This window comes from Buceros rhinoceros, unplaced genomic scaffold (genome assembly GCF_000710305.1).
Source record: "Buceros rhinoceros silvestris isolate BGI_N320 unplaced genomic scaffold, ASM71030v1 scaffold12052, whole genome shotgun sequence".
NCBI lineage: Eukaryota > Metazoa > Chordata > Aves > Bucerotiformes > Bucerotidae > Buceros > Buceros rhinoceros.
The window spans coordinates 50,001-66,975 of NW_010400744.1; the positions used below are offsets into that span (position 1 = coordinate 50,001).

A 16,975-nucleotide genomic window follows, 5' to 3' on the forward strand; every position below is an offset into this window, starting at 1 on the left:
CTCTTTCTGTGAGTGCAGGCCCACTAATTTTTAAATGCTCATCTTTAAACCTTCTTATTTCTGTCTAAAAAGCAAGGATATATCTGTTGGCAATTTTAAAAATGCAGTGTCAGACTTAATAGACCAAAAATTATGAAAAACTGTACACAAGAATTGGTCGAGATCTATCTAGCATTTGTGAAATGACATTTCAGCCTATCGGACATCCTTTCTTCCTATTTCCTTTTTCCTATGTACGTTGCAACCCCAGCAGATAAAGGCATATCATACCATCTTTATGCAAATCATGAAATGTAAATAAACACATGAATCAAGAATAAGAAGTAAATACACAAAACAAAAAGATGTTTTTTGTTTTCTAAAAAGTTGCCAAGATGACTTAGCAAAACTTTAAAAAATGTTTATTTATAAATCATGCGGGGAAGATTTACAGCATGTAAATTCACAGATGTCTGAATGTGAAGACCAGGCTCCACAGCAGTCCCCGGGGAGACTGAGCTCAGAGGAAAGCTGGGAGCAGCTGCCCATATTAGGATGTCACTCCTGAGTTTTTGAAAGGTCCCCTAAACCTACACTTTTTCCTCTATCTCATAGAGGCTGATAGAGCATACAAGCATGGCTGATGGGATTATCTCTAAAACTACGAGATTTTAAAAAAGCCAAAAACCCCCAAAAAACCAACCAACCACCACCAACAACAATAACAAAAAATCCAAACAAAGCAAACAAAAAACCAACATATCTTTTATCCATCTTTTAACTTTTGAAACTTTGAATTCAAATTTACAACCTTTTCAATCATCATTAAATCTTCTATTTTTAAATGTGATAGCCGAGAATTTCAACTGACTATAAGGTTTGGCTTTATATAAAAGTTACTAGAACTATGCCAAGTGGAAATTAACAGAAGCAGATACATTTATATGAATGAAAAAAACGTGACTGGAATAAAAGTTAGGGTGGGAAAAGAAAATAGTATTTTCACATATGATTTAATTTAAACACACCTTAGGACAGTGTGAGATGATAGCAATAAGACTACAAACTTTTCAGACAAAGGAGGTCACTTATGGAAGCCTGATGCACATAATTTGATCATATACACCATAAGGAGTACAGGTTTTATCACACTGTGGCTTTTCACACGAAATATGAAGAAACATAGCGTTCGAGGGGTAAATAAAATTTTTAGCACACCAGACACAGTTGGCAAACACAGAGGTACAGAAGAGGAAAATGCAGGTTATACTACATAACACGTACAATATGTATGTAGAGGCATACCTGTTCACAAAAGAACACTTGTCCAAGATTATAGGCATCATGTGTTTAAAGTGCAAATCTACTGGAATGATTAAGCTGTTATAACATGTTAGAACTGGATTTGTGATACAGCAATAAGGTCATCAAACAGAGTAGGAGAGGTTGAACAAGGAAGGATGAAAGCTGCAATAACATAATAACACAATTGCTCACTTTTAGGCGTAAAAATAGCTATTTTATATCTGGAAGTTTTGAAAGCAAAAACCGAAACGTAGAGATTTTTTTCATGAAATGAAGTTAACATTATGAAAATAACTGTTTTGTTGCAGTCTCACGATGGCAAATTAGCATGACAATCAAACGAGGAAGGCTATTTCAAACACAGTTGGAAAGGAAGATTTAAATGTAAATAAGGCAGATAGGAAAAGTGCAAAGGAAAAAAGGGGAGAAGTAAAAGTAAACTAGCTGCAGAATTGGACCCCAGATAATAAGTCAAATGTATAGGGGTGTGACAAGAGGCAAATAGATGTTGGCTAAGTCAAGGAAACATCACATGTCAGCATTGCTTACAAGCTTCAATTCACTAATGGACATTTCTGAGACAATAAATTGATTAATACTATAAAGCTCTAGGAATGAAGATGATCTGTAACTGATCTCACGTAGAGGATGCTCCAGGGCAGCAGCAACCAAGAAGCTTTTGTAGTGATTGGCTGGTTTTCCTCCATATCTATCTCTTGGAAAGAATTTCCTAAAAGTGCTTGCTGGAATCTGCTCTGATGTTTGCGTGGGTGGATGCTGGCAGTGGCTATGAGATGTAGTAGCACCGTGTGGTATAGTCACTGGGGTTCACAAAGCAGCATAGCCATGTCACCATGCAGTAGGGCTAACTGGCCTTGGTACAGCTTCATCCCACCATCTCCCAGGGTAGCATGGCTGACACCAACGTGCAAGTCTTTGCCATGTGTTGTCTAGACCTGTATGGATGCAGCATCTATGGGTACATGTTTTAGAGCTATTTGTTTTTAAGTGTCTTATATAATCACACCCAGGAATTTCTCCAAAATGTTGATAACTAAACCATACAATTTTAACAAAACTGAAACTGTTCACCAAAAACCCCCATAAAACAACAATTTGTTATTAAAATAAATTTAAGGATAAAATTCAGAATTACCAGAACTCTTTTTTTCATCAAAATAAGTCCCTTTTTTTCTAGTCTGACATGATTTTTTATTTAAATAGTTGATTTGGATAATTTAAAATTATTAAATTGAAATAAAGCATAATGAAACTACTGAAATTAAATTTTTCAGTTGATTTGTGCGGTATTTATTTTGAGACCTCTGACAAAAAAAAAAGACAAATTATTTGCACTTCTGAGGCAACCTTCTTCCTTTTTATAATGCTTAACACTTTCATAGAAGTGGAAAAGTTCTTAAGAGGAAAATATTTTTTACTTAGTGCTTGAGGTTTTTAGGGTATTAGTGTTAAACAGCACCATCAGGCACTGTCATGAAATTAGTAAATGAAGTGGAGAAGAAACAAATTTAAGTCATGAGTTTCTTTCTGTGCTTCTCAAATCCTCAAAACGGAGTCAGATGAGCAAAATCAGTTTCTTCCAGTTAGCTTCTAAAGCTGTGCACTGTTGTGTCCTTTTTTACATAACAGGTTTGAAAGTGTTCAATAATTTTTGATTAAAGAAAAAATACTTAAAAGATCATATCATATCTTATCAAACTACAGCCATGTCATGCACCTATTTAAATCATGTATGCACACATCTTCACAGTATCACCAATGCCAACAAATAAAAGAGTGCACAAATCTATTTATGTGTATTGTACTATTACTTAAGAAACATGCTCTAGTGCATTTTAGCCTGAATTAAAATCCACCATAGCTGAAACCTGATGGGGATCACATTAATGAGGTTGAGTCATCTGTGCTGGCATTAGAATGATGACATCACTGCTTAATGACTTCATGGATGAAAAAAACACCACACTTTGAGCACAAAGTTCTTTCAACATTACCTTCAGCCTAAGTAGTTGGTTTGTTCTTGCGGCCGTGTTCCAAAACTTTACTAAATATTAAAGTATGTATTCAGCATAGTTGCACTAGAAAGAGTTAATCTGGTTAAATGTGCACACTGTAGGTGCCCATATACAGGTTAGATTTCATTTATACATACTATTTATATGTATTATTTATATTCAGCAGAGCTTTTGTGGATAACATCAGTGACATCAAGAGCACATCTCCCCCTGAAGTGATGCAAGTCATACCCTGAAAGGAAGTATTTCTGTCCACTGAGACTGTTACATTACTAGTACAATCATCTCTCTTTGGGTGAGATGAATCCTGCCTGTTATGCCATACACTGTGATTGTGCTTCTCAGGAAATTATGCTTGAAGAAAGATGTCTCCCAACTAGTTCAGTCATGGTGTAATGGAAGGGAATGAAAAATGAGAGGACTTCTATCAAGGCATCTCAGCATTGATCCAGATTTGGGCTACCTCCTACCCAGCTGAACCAGCTGTAAATGGGCTTTTGGTCATTCAGTCTGACCTGTCAAGTGAGGTCCCCATAATGCTTGCTGACGTCTCCATTAGTTTATGCTAGGAATAGACACTGAAGTGCCTCATCTCCACTGGCCTCATGGTTCACTTACATTTGAAGAGAGCTTTGTCCACAACCTGATAATCTACAGAGGGAGAATGTGTGAGAATGAACTGTGTTGTATATGCAAGATTATATTTTCAGGAATATCATGAGTGGAATGTATGTGAACACACAAAAGTGAGTGTCAGAGAACTACATCATATGCTTGCATGTGGTGGTAAAGAATAGTACCTGTGTTTTTCTGGAGGTGGCTGGAAAGAGAATGACCCCAAGGAAGTGCCCTTTCTTTGCTGGAGTCAAACTTTGCCATTTGGTCTGTTTGGTTTGGTTTGCAATATTTTTACTTGTTTTAAAAGACATTTATTATTTTAAGACAGCAGTTCTTATCACATTCATGTTAAAGTAATTGGATATTACATTGGCAAGTCTACCACTTCTGCTCTAAAAAAAACGCAGAGATGAAACCATGCCAAAAGACTGTATTGGCAAGAAAAAACAGTAAAAATTCTCTAAATCATTGACTCAACTTGAAATGGCAGTCAAAAAAGCTAACAGCATACTAGGCATCACCAGCAACGAGTTTGATGAAAAAAAAAAAAATTCTACTAGTGTATAAAATTCTTGGTGTGTTTACATCTTAAATAATGCCTGCTGTCTGGGCTCTGTATCTCAAGGATACAGTGGTGTTTGAGGAAATACAACAAATGGTAGCTAAAATGATCAAGGGATGGGGCAGCATCCTTTTAAGGAAAATCTAAGAAGGCTACAACTCTTCAGTTTCTACTGAAAAAGGCTGAGGAGGATATTACCGAACTTTATAAAGTCATCGAGTTGGTGGATAAAGTGAATTCAGAATCTTTCACCACAATGACAGAACTAAGGGACACTTGTTGAAACCAGTAGGACAATACTTTAAAGCACAGTAAAGAAAGTGCTTTCCTACAGAGTCAGAAAGGTTGTCAGAAGGCTGTGAGGGAAGACAGTGTCAGCAAATTGAAAGAAGAGATTAGACAAATCCATAGGCAACACGTCCTTAGATGGACTCTAAAGGGAACACGCAAGGGTAATCCCTATAATATCCCTAATACAAGTCTAGTAGATGGTGGGCAATATGACTGGACTGGACTGCAGGTATAGGACAGGCTTTCACGTTCTCCTGTTGCTGCAGGTGAAGACTGAATATGAGAATAGTGGTTAGGTAGACCACTGGTCAGGCCCAGTAGGACATGTCTTAAACTGTTAAAAAATAGAATACTTAATCACCTCAAACTCCACCCTTAATTCACTAGAGAAAATAGCATTTGTTCCCATTTAATTTTGTAAGAGTTTATGTTTAACATATCACACTGCAGGAAATAGTGTAATGCTGGTTGTGCAGGCTTCCTCATTAGCACTGACGCTGGCCGAGTAAGTAAAAGCACATATACAACCTCAAATTTCTATGGTTATCATGATTTGAGACCCATAGTGCTTGTGAAAGCTGCTTTGCTAAATGGAGTCACTTACAAATTCCATCAGTGAATGGAATCATCCTTCATGCAGGAAAGGTCATCTCTAGCTTGTCAGCTTTGTTCAGCATTCAGAAATCCCACAATTTTGCGTATTATATTTGGTACTTCAGTGTCCATATCAGTGCAGTTTCGACACTGCAGCTTGCACAGAATTTTCACAGTGGGATGTACTCACCATCTTCAACTACTAAAAGCATAATTGAAAATTATGTGAGATACCAACCCTCTTTTGTTCAAGAGAAGTTTCATAAGCTATAGCAACAAGGAACAGGTACCATTGGCAACAATAACAAGCACTTGCTTCCCACAAACAATCATAATACTGGAGAGGAAAACAGATTCATCCAATTCAGGAATGAAAACCCTTAACTATTCCACAGCCAAGTGGTAATAATGCTGTTAATATTATTCACAGTTACATTTACATACTGTTTTCTGCCCTGTAGACAAATACTCCTTCAACCAATACCCTGGTTTTGCTCTTGATCTCCCCAGCACCAGGATTCTCAGTCTGAAAGTCAGCAGCGACTTCAAGTAAAGTATATTGATGCCAATAACCTAGAGGTATACAACTCATTCAATTGCATTTATTATAAACAGTATCATTATTAATGATATTTATATTGGCAATAGGCTTGCCAAGCTATTACCAAGGAACTGAACCGTTTTGGGACGGCCTGTCTCTAGGCACTGTGATGAAGCCACACCTTCCTCTCACAAGACACAGGAACCAAAAGACTGGTCACCCTCACAGCAGAGTTCTACTCTATGCTACCTTTAAGTCAGGAAGCCAGTACAGCTACCTCAGGTCAGGACAGCTGCACATTGTCTCATTCTTCTGTCCTAGCTCTTCTGTCCCAGAAACAACCCTACCCTCTGATGTCAGGCCACAAGAATTTTCTTCTCTTCATTGCATAAAACTTTTATTTAGCACCCCTGTACTGATCTACATATTAGGGTATGGTCATGAGAAGTTTATCCAATAGATCAGTTTTGTTTCACTCATCTATAAATATGTTACAGACTGAGAAAGTCATACCTGACATCCTTCAGCAATTTCTAATCTACCAAACTTCATGATATTGCAAACAAGCAATACCACCCACTTCTTGAGTAAAGTAAGAACAGATGCACTGTTCTACAGAATACCACAAACTGAATAATTGAAGGCCTCTGTTCTCAGGGGCAACAGGGAGGCTGGGATGTGCCCTTTGTAGATCTGTCAACCCTAAATTCCAAAAAACAGGAAAGCCTGAACTGACATATGTAACAAAAAATAAATAAAGACAGAGGAAGGCCAATCCACAAAGTAAGCAGATAACGATCACTGTAGACACACCACACAGGAAGGATTGTGGCAAAAAGCTGGCAGTACTCCTGGGGCTTATTAGTTATTCGGGCTAATTATCTGTATTATGAAAAAATAACGAAGTTCTAAAATCTGATCAGCTACACCTCTTACAGCCAGTAAACTGCTGTATAACAACCCTGGATGCTTGATTTCCCGCCAGTTCCTCACTTGAACTTCCAAAGTTTTAAATCAGATCCTTTGACATAGCATTTTTCATAAGTTGAAACTTATCCTCCATTACAAAAAACCTCCCAAAGAAATATTCAAGAAAGTGGAATCACATTCTCATTTAAATGCATGTACTCCTGTCTCAGTTAACATTTTACTTTACAGCGAGTTTCTTTACTACCTTGTTATTCATTCTCAGGAATAACAAGACTAATCAATTGTCTTCACAGAAAAGTCTACACCACTATTTATCTCTTCTAGGCTATTTCCCAGAAATGTTCCAATTCACACACACTTCACAATCACATCCCAAAGTTAGGAATGAGTAGGAATGAGTGGCAGAACTGAGCACCATTAACAGGTAATAATCCTTAATAAGTTACCTTCTTATTTTGCATAAATATAGCAACCATCTACTTTTTCTTCAGTCACTATAACATCAGGAGAAATTTTCCCAGGTATATCAGAAAGCAAAGGTTTGCCTACAGACTCCACTGTCACGCTAAGCACAGCCAGCACCCACCAAGCCTACTTTGCAAACAGAAGCATCAGCAGAGCCTGGATTCACCCACACCTCCTCAAAGCCAGCTGGTACACCTCTGCACACTACCAATGGATGATACCTTTCAGATGCTTCATAATATGGATACTAGAAGAATACCATGCTTTTACCATATACCCTAAAGTTATTGCATCTTTTGGACAGAGGGTGACTTTCAGGAAACCAAGAGCAGAGATTTCTCTGCCCTTTCTCTAAGTCTCTTCTGTCCTCCCATTGGTCTCCACATGTTGGGAGCTTAGTTTCTGTTCTTCATGGGGACTTTGTTCTCCTGGGAAACTGCAGTGCAAGGACATCCTGGAAACAATTCTCTCAAACATCTGCAAGAGAGATATCCATACTTCAGTACTCAAGCCTCTGTGCTCCTGGAACGCGCAACCCCCACTGTGACTTTTCTTCTTACATTCTCCCATCTAATCCTTCTTCCCAGTCACCCCTGCTCCTCCAACACACAGCAGGATTGCTACACTAACAGACAAGGAAAAGAGAATTACATACTGTAGCTCTTCCTGTCTCCTGGCCTTTAACATCTGTCATTGCTCCTGACTTCATCGTGTTATTTATCCCTAAGCATTTTGGTGCTGTTAAATACTGTGGTGAGACTGTAGTGTTGCTATTCTGACCCAGAGAACTGCAGGGAGTGGTGCTGGCCTGTGGGGACAAACCCACAGGCTCCTGAGTCTGGTGATTAAGAACCCCAACTGAAGTCATGCAGGCAATATGGAAAATGGTTGTGCTCAGGTCCACCACGAAGATTGCTTGGTTGGGCTCTGCGGGTAGTAGGGTGGGTTAGCCGGAGCTAGATGGGAGTTGAGCTGAGTGCAGGGCGGCCAGCAGCTCTCTCCACTTCTCTCCTCCCTCTGTACTCCAGTTTTCCTCTGGTCTCTGGCTGGGGCAGGGCTTGCCTGGCTTCGCTCCACTCTGCCAGAGAACAGCACGTACTTTGTCTAGTCAACCTCCAAGGATCTCCCCAACTACCACCTCTGAGCTCGGGTAGTGTTTCCAAATACTGGGGTAAACACAGAGGAACTCCCAATTCACAATTAGCAGAACAGGTATTCTCACCTACCAGATCATCATTATAACTAACGGCAATGGCAACAAAGCAGGACAGGCAGGTATTTTAGACAGAGTAGTTGGTGGTCAAATCAACCTGCACATATGGGCTACAAGGAATTTTTCTTTGAAATGACTTCTTGTTTTCCTTCGAGAATCAATGGAAGCAGTCAAAAAAGAAATAAATGAAAGGGAAAATTATTATTCTGAAAGATACGGATTTATTTGCACAGTTGTATGTAATAATTAAGGTATGTATGTTTGAATTCACCTCATTAGAGACACCCTGCAGAGTGTAACACTTGAGCAATATATAGTTCACTGACATGGTGTTCATTATACTTTAATAAAGAGGCACTGCTTATTGCAGTTATTTCAGCAGAGTCTTCCTTAGCAGTTTCTGAGAAAACTGGACAACACTATATTTTGAGTAGTGTAGCTATTTCATTTTCTTTTACTATAAAACGTTTTTAGAAAAGGATACCTGGAAAAAATTCCTAACTGCTTTAATGTAATACTGACATGGCTTTAACTCAGGACAAGGACTATTTGAAACATAAAGTTTTTCATAGGCTGAAGTTCAATTAACTTGATACATTTCCTATCAAAGAAATGGATTTAGTTACTGGTCTATCTCACGGTAACATAGGCCATTTATGTCTAAACATAGGCTGTATTTTAAAATACATTATCTTATACCAGTTAAACAATGTCCTAAACAATTAGTCTATTACGTGTTTACTAAAATGATGGTGGTTTTATTACAAACACAGAGAGAGGAAAAAAATGCAGGAGACATTAAAAGGGAAGAGGGAATTTATTTCGTATACCTGCTCTATCAGCGCCTATTAAGCTACATAAACCATAAATTTCTTACAAGTAAAATTAAAAAAGCAAAAGACAGAACTTTGCTGATTGCTAACGGAAAAAACCTGCAAGAAAATCATACACACAGATCACTGCCACAGGGTGCTTCTACTCCTCTGAGCCTCTGAGAGGAGGGGAAACGCATGAAGCATAACACAGCACAGCCTCACACAGGCTACTCTAAAGTCTGTCTCCTCCCAGGACACTTATCTCCACCAGTCAGTCTATTTATGCAGCAAAACCACATTTAAGCATCTTAAAATAGCTCATAGAAACTATAGCTTCATTTCACTCTCTAGCCTCCAGAACTGCAAACTTTAAATTACAACTTTTTTCCTGAAATAAATCTACTGAAGATTTTTAGATAGCAAGTGCAAGGACTGAAGCTGACTACTGAATGGGAAAAATGTTATGTAATGAGTTAAACAAAGTATGCAATGCGTTCTCATTAAAAAAACACTACAGACGATATTGTACAATAAAAAGCTAAATAATTTTGTTTCTTACTATTATTTGTGAAATCCAGCAGCTGAAGAGCTTCAATAACCATACAAAATCTATCAGTTAAAATTAAAGCCTGAGACTTTCTCGGGACATGTCTATGTGTCTTAATAGGAAGGGGAGCTTGAAAGAAACAAACCAAACACATTACCACATTGTGTCGGTAGTCCTTAAGGAGCTGGTAGATCGGGATCTTGGCTTCATAACAATGCTCATTTTGAAAAATTCTTCAGTGGTTCTAGCAGTCAAACATCAGTTGTCCTTAGAAAGCTCATTCTCAAAGTACTCCATTTGAAAGCATTTTTTAAAATCCTCTGCTTTTTAAAGCCCTCAAAATCTGTCTCCTGTAACAATCCAGGCTGCGGAGGAAGAATTTTAACACGCTGCAACTCCTTCCTTTTTCACGCTGAATTTACTCTAGCACTGTGCTGTTCGGAAATGACAGTGCTTTTCTTTTCTGTCTTGCATTGCCCTGGGAGGAACGAGTCTATTTTGAATCTATTCTCCCTGCAGGTCACATGGGAATGAAGGCAGCTGAAAAGAGTCTCTATATCTTTCTTCCAGTTTGATAACAACAGGGTTTAAAGGTCAATCACATTAAAAAAAAAAGAACAAAACAATATTGATGGATAATAAGTGAAAGGAAAATAACGTAAGTTAGTAACATTAATGAGTTTCTAGGGAATTCCCACTTAGAGACTTGCTAGATAAATTAGTCTCTGTGGAGTATCAAAAGGAACAAAGACTTTTTATTACAAGTTAACTAAAAACCTTACCTAGAAATTTAATTCTTCCTTTCTTTTTATCCTAATCCTTGCCTAGATACTGTGAATAAGTACTATTGTTTAACAGCACAAACCAGAAAGTATTCCTTATCTGAAAGACATTCAAAACACTGTGGGGAAGTTAAGTAAAAATTAAATTCCTTGTTGACTGTTAAAGTCAAACACAGATACACAGCTATTGTTATAAATCATTGAAGGACAAAATACCTCAGTTAAAGAACTCTAACATGAAGTCCTTTCCGCTGCACTGCAGAAAAAGTTTTTTTCCTGTTACAACGAATACCTTAATAGTTCATGCATTACAAACAAACTGTATTTCTAGTTTCTAGCCAAAACTTATCGTAAAAGCTTTGAGAGATCATTCATTTTAGGAAATACTAGTGTAAGCATATTTGGCAATTCCAGCATTAGAAGGGGAAAAAAATGCAGAGAACTGGATAGTGAATATACTACTTCAGTTATACATTTTGAATTTTCTCTGAACTGTGTTAATTGTTTTTGAACAGAAAGAGCAAAGTTACTGCTCAACAAGTGGTTACACGCATAATAGCCATTCCTTTGCACAGTCCTCACAAGTGTTGCAGTATATTAGTTTTGATGGTAGGTTCATAATGAAAGAAAGCACTAAAAATTGTGTTTATAAAATTTACACACACTGAGCAAATAGAAGGAAATATGACAAACAAGCTACGCATTAAAATATAAAAAAAATAATCAAATACGAATGTGCATAAAGTATTTAAAGTTTGCTAGAACCTTTGCACTTTATAACAATACAATAAAATGCATTTCCACCACATTGTGAATCAACAGGAAAGATCCCAACTGCCCTGGAGGTTTGTGCCAGTCATCTGCATAAAAAGTGCTAAACAACAGCAGAAGGAATGTTAATAAGGTTTCTTGCTAAGCATTCTGTTCTTCATGTTTCCTGGCACCTATCTTTCAAATACCACCTACTGGTTAATGCAGGATCTTTTGTAAGAGTCCTGTGGTATCATAAAAGTTAATCTCAGAGAGTGGAAAAAGCATCTGTGGTAAATTTAGCTCAAAGGGTCATACAGTCATGGGACCTTTAATAACAGTTGGGTCTGTCAGTGTGCAGGTCACAACTCTATAAGAAGTGGACATAAATCAGGCACTGTGCAGTGAAACTTTTTTATTCCTTAAACAGGTGGAATAGGTTATGAAGAAAACCAGAAGTCATATGAAATAGAGGTGCTGGGCTATTGCCAAATAGCTGGCCATTTTAACGCTTTTTTGTAAGGTTGTCTGATTATTTAACATAGATACATGCCAACATTATTCCCATATCAATGAAGGAACGTGAAATGAAATAAAATAAATAAAACTTTTGACTGAGTGGTTTCATAATACCATACTGGAATGGAATGTTCAAGGACTACTTCTGCTGTGCCACACAGTAGATATCTCAGGATAGTTTGTTCTCAAACATTTCCATGATGGAATCTTTTATGTTGGAAAAGACCTTTAAGATCTTGGGGTCCAACTGTTAACCTAGACTGTCAAGTCACTGCTAAACCATGTCCCTCAGCACCGCATCTGCATGTCTTTTAAATACCTCCAAGGATGGTGACTCAACCACTTCCCTGTGTAGCCTGCTCCAGTGCTAGACAAGCCTTTCTGTAAAGAAAATTTTCCTGATATCCAATCTAAACCTCCCCTGGTGCAACTTGAGAGGTTTCCTCTTGTCCCATTGCTTGTTACTTGGGAGAAGCAATCGACTCCCCACTTCGCTACAAGCTCCTTTCAGGTAGTTGTAGAGAGTGATAAGAGCCTCCTTTTCTTCAGACTAAACATACCATGGAGTTCCCTCACCAACTTCTCATATAACTTGTTCTCTAGGCCCTTCACCAGCTTTGTTGCCCCTCTTCGGACACACTGCAGTACCTCAGTGTCTTTATTGGAAGGCCGAACCTAAACACCGTATTCAAGGTGTGGCCTCACCAGCACCGGGGGCAAGAATCATTTCCCTGCTCCTGCTGGCTGCACTATTGCTGATACAAGCCAGGATGCTGTTGGCCTTCTTGGCCACCAGGGCACACTGCTGGCTTACATTCAACCAGCTGTCAACCAACACCCCCAGGCCCTTTCCTGTCGCACAGTTTCCAGCCACTCTTCCCCAAGCCTGTAGGGTTGCAGGAGATTGCTGTGGCCCAAGTGCAGGGCCCTTATCTAAGGCCTTATCGAAGTTCATATGAATGGCCTTGACCCATCAATCCAGTCTGTCCATATCATTCTGTAGAGCATCCTGGCCTTCAAGCAGATCAACACTCCTGCCAGCTTGGTGTTGCCTGCAATCTTACCGAGATAGCACTCAATCCCTACACCTAGATCGTTAATAAAGATGTTAAAGAGGACAGTCCCCAATACTGAGCCCTGGGGAACACCACGTGCGACCAGCCATCAACTGGATTGAACTCCATGCACCACCACTCTTCGCGCCTGTCCATCCAGCCAGTTTTTTAATCCAGCTGAGAGCGCACAGTTTCTGCAGGAAAATGTTTTGAGAAACAGTGTCAAAGACCTTGCTAAAGTTCAGGTAAACAATATCCACAGCCCTTTCCTTTCCCATGTCCAAGGTCTTTCCCAGTGACCTTGTCATAGAAGGAAATCAGGTTAGTGAAGCAGGACCTGCCTTTCAGGAACCCATGCTGACTGGTACTGATCACCTGATTGTCCTGTACATGCCGGAGGGTGGCACTCAGGATGATTTGTTCCATAACCTTCCCCAGCACTGAGGTCAATCTGACAGGTCTGTAGTTCCCTGGATTCTCCTTCTGGCCCTTCATCTAGATGGGCGTCATGTTTGCTGACCTCCAGTCAACTGGGATCTTCCCAGTTAGCCAGGACTCATAAATCATGGAAAGTGGCTTGGTGAGCATTTCCACCACCTCCCTCAGTACCCTTGGGTGGATTCCTTCTGGCAGGATAGATCTGTGTGTGTCTAAGTGTTGTAGCAGGTTTTTAATAATTTGCCCTTGGATTATGGAGGCTTCATTATGCTCCCCACCCCTGCCTTTTAGCTCAGATTGCTGGGTACACAGAGAACAGTCTTACTGTTAAAGACTGAGAAGTCTCAGTTGAGAAGTCGTTAAGTACCTTAGACTCTTCCTCATCCTTTGTCACTATGTTTTCCGCCACATCCAAAAAAGGATGGAGATTCCCCTTATCCCTCCTTTTGTGGCTAATGTATTTATAGCAACATTTTTTACTGCCTTTTATGGCAGTAGCTAGACTAAGTTCTAGCTGGACTTTGGCCCTTCTAATTTTCTCACTGCATAGCCTCCAAACATCCTTGTAGTTCTTCCGAGTAGCCTTCCCTTGTCATACACTTTTCTTTTATTCCTGAGTTCAAGTCAAAGATCTGTTCAGCCAGGCTAGTCTTCTTCCCTGCCAGCTCTTCTTTGGCTACAGGCGGATGGCCTGCTCCTGTATCTTTAAGATTTCCTTCTTAAACAATGTTCAGCCTTCCTAGAATCTTTTATCATTCAGGACTGCGTCCCAAGGGACTCTGTCAACCAGGCCCCTAAACAGGCCAAAATGTGCCACAGAAGTCCAAGGTAGCAGTTCTGCTGACTCCCCCTCTTTACTTCTCCAAGAACTGAAACCACTATAATTCCCTGATTGTTATGCCCAAGACAGCCTCCAGCCACATCACCGACAAGTCCCCTGTTCACAAACAGCAGGTCCAGTGGGGTGCACTCCCTAGCTGACTCAGCCATGTCAGGAGGTTGTCTTCCACTCCAGGAACCTCCTGGACTGTTTCCTCTCTGCTATATTGTATTTCCAGCAGGCATCTGGTAAGTTGAAGTCCCCCATGAGAACAAGAGCTAATGATTGTGAGACTTCTCGCAGCTGCTTATAGAACACTTCACCTACCTCTCTATCCTGGCTGTGTGGCCTATAACGGACTCCCATCATGATAGCTGCCTTGTTGGCCTTCGCCCTGATTTTCACCTATAAAAACTCAACCTTCATTAAGCTCTAGACAACCAAAACACTCCTTAACATAACAGGGCCACCCCACCACCTAACCATTCTGAAGTGTTTATAGCCACTCTTTGCAGCACTCCAGTTGTATGAGTCATCCCACCGAGTTTTCATGGTGGCAGCTACATCATGTTTTATCTGAAATTCTAAAATTTACTTTGCGAAGCTAAAAAAAGAGACTTTGACAAAATGAGGCATAAAAAAGAGCAACAATAAGCAATCAAAAAAGCCCTTAATTTTTCATCTGGATTGGTACCTTTCAAGTTGCGTGCAAAGCAAAAACCAGTTGTCTGTGATTTCACAGCTCCATTAGGGAAAACATTTTTACAGGGAACCCAGGGATTTCATAGTTTGTATGAGAAAGATAATTGTTTTCTAGGGAAACTGTTAGACCAACTTTGGCAGTTAGCAATAGCTTGCTGCGCTACATAGCAATAGGTTGCTAGTGCTACAAAAATCTGTTGTGCTACCATTAATATCAATTGCCATTTTATCTAAGATTTAAATAAAGATAAGAACATAACAGTTCACTGTGCTCACAGAAGATGACACAGCACTTAATTCAGGCCTCAGGCCTTTGAACCTCATGGGTTCGAATAATAGAAACTCTGAATTTCTCATAATCTGAGGAATTGAGAGAGAAAAATAAAGATAAAAAAGAAGAAATGGCCATTCTATTCTGAGAGCAATGGAAAATTGTGATATCTATTAATCAATTGTTAAAGTGGCCATTAAGAAGCCATCAGCAAGAGAAGAAAATGAAACTTCTCAAAGACATCAGAAATCACAGTATCAGATCCAGCTTCATTATAAGTTACATTTTTTCCCCCAGAACAATATGAGTTGCTGCATTTTATGTTATTAAATTCAAAATGCCAAGATGGAAATTTTGTACACATATATATTTACTGTAAAGAAAACAAATATGAGCGTATTTATTCTTGTACACTGCGTGTTTATAAAAAGATGTGCATGGCTTTATTGATGCACATGTCATATACACAGTGCATAAACACAAGCATTTATCTGAAATACGCAACAGGCATTTGTAGCATCTGACTTGTACATGTAATTCTGTAACCTAAAAATAAATCATATATATTTTCCTTTTTTTAGGATGGCAGGAATAAAGGCTCTCAAACTGAGCTATTCTTGGTAAGCCATCACAGCTAAGGCAAGTGTTGATTGCATAATGAAAATAAGGAGGAAAAGATTTTGAATTATCAAAAGTCACAGAATCACAGAATCATCTGGTTGGAAGAAAACTTAAAGATGGAGATACTAACTACTGCTAAATGCACTACTTATAAAAGCAGCAAGAAAAGCAACAATATTTTTTATCTGCATGTATCTGTTGACGGAGGTTTTGGCTGTATAGTTAAGCTGTCTAACAAAGAAAAGATACAGAAGTAATTAAAACAGCAATAACAAAATATGTGCAGGATTCAGCCCATTTTGAGGACGTGTGCATCTTATTTACTCATCTTCGAATTAGTAACTAATTAAATTAAGCTAGTGTTACATTGGATGAAATTGAAAATTAAAATGAATTGGAAGAAGCATGGCTTAGGAACGAGGCACGGGACTGACTGTTCTGTTCCACGGCTGGGAACATCTTTGTCTTGAAAAGTATGGAAAACGTACTTAAACATTCTGAGTTTTGCTTTCCTTGTTTGTAAAAGAGGGATAATGCACATCACATGGCTTGAAAAGCACTTGGACACCAAATGGCTGAAAACATGCAAAAGGTGCCAGGTTGCTGCTGTTGTATACAAACTGAATAAATAGATTCACAATCGTGCTTTTTTAAGACAAAGTAGTCTGATAAGACTCGAGTTGAACATTGTAAATTAAACATACAGTAGCTGATACCACTTTTCTCATTTAGTGGGGTGAAAAAAATCTGGCTTTTCTAGCAAATATGCTTCAGGACAAACAGGGACACCGGCAATGTATCAAGAGAAACAGAATCCTGGAAGCCTAACATCAAGCCTTAACACCTAAAGAATGACTGGGCTCTTAGGTACTTTGTTCGGAATGCACTTTAGCAAATGAAAGGTATATAACAAGCTGCTGCTTCTTGATGCAGTTTTACTTTCCTCATAAATTTATTTCAGAGAGGATTATTAAAGTATCTCTAAAAAGCTGGAGCTGGGCTTATTCACTCAGGACTATTCCCAGCATGGCTTAACAGCAGCATAACTATTGCATCTGGTCCTGTGCACACTTTATATCATTCTTCTCTTCACATATGCTTGGCAGTTTACATGTTTAAAT

At 38.9% G+C, this 16,975-nt stretch overlaps 1 protein-coding gene across 1 annotated transcript in view; it reads right to left on the reverse strand.

Moving 5' to 3' along the window:
* The window catches only part of LOC104489809 (cAMP-specific 3',5'-cyclic phosphodiesterase 4D-like), a gene marked incomplete at its 3' end in the record, with an annotated part of 54,895 nt that extends 44,548 nt beyond the window's left edge, over nt 1-10,347 (reverse strand). Inside the window, exon 1 of the mRNA XM_010132013.1 lies at nt 10,054-10,347. Within this exon, the coding sequence (XP_010130315.1) occupies nt 10,054-10,118 (65 nt within the window). The remainder of the gene's footprint in view (nt 1-10,053) is intronic.
* Nucleotides 10,348-16,975: the final 6,628 nt, after the last annotated feature.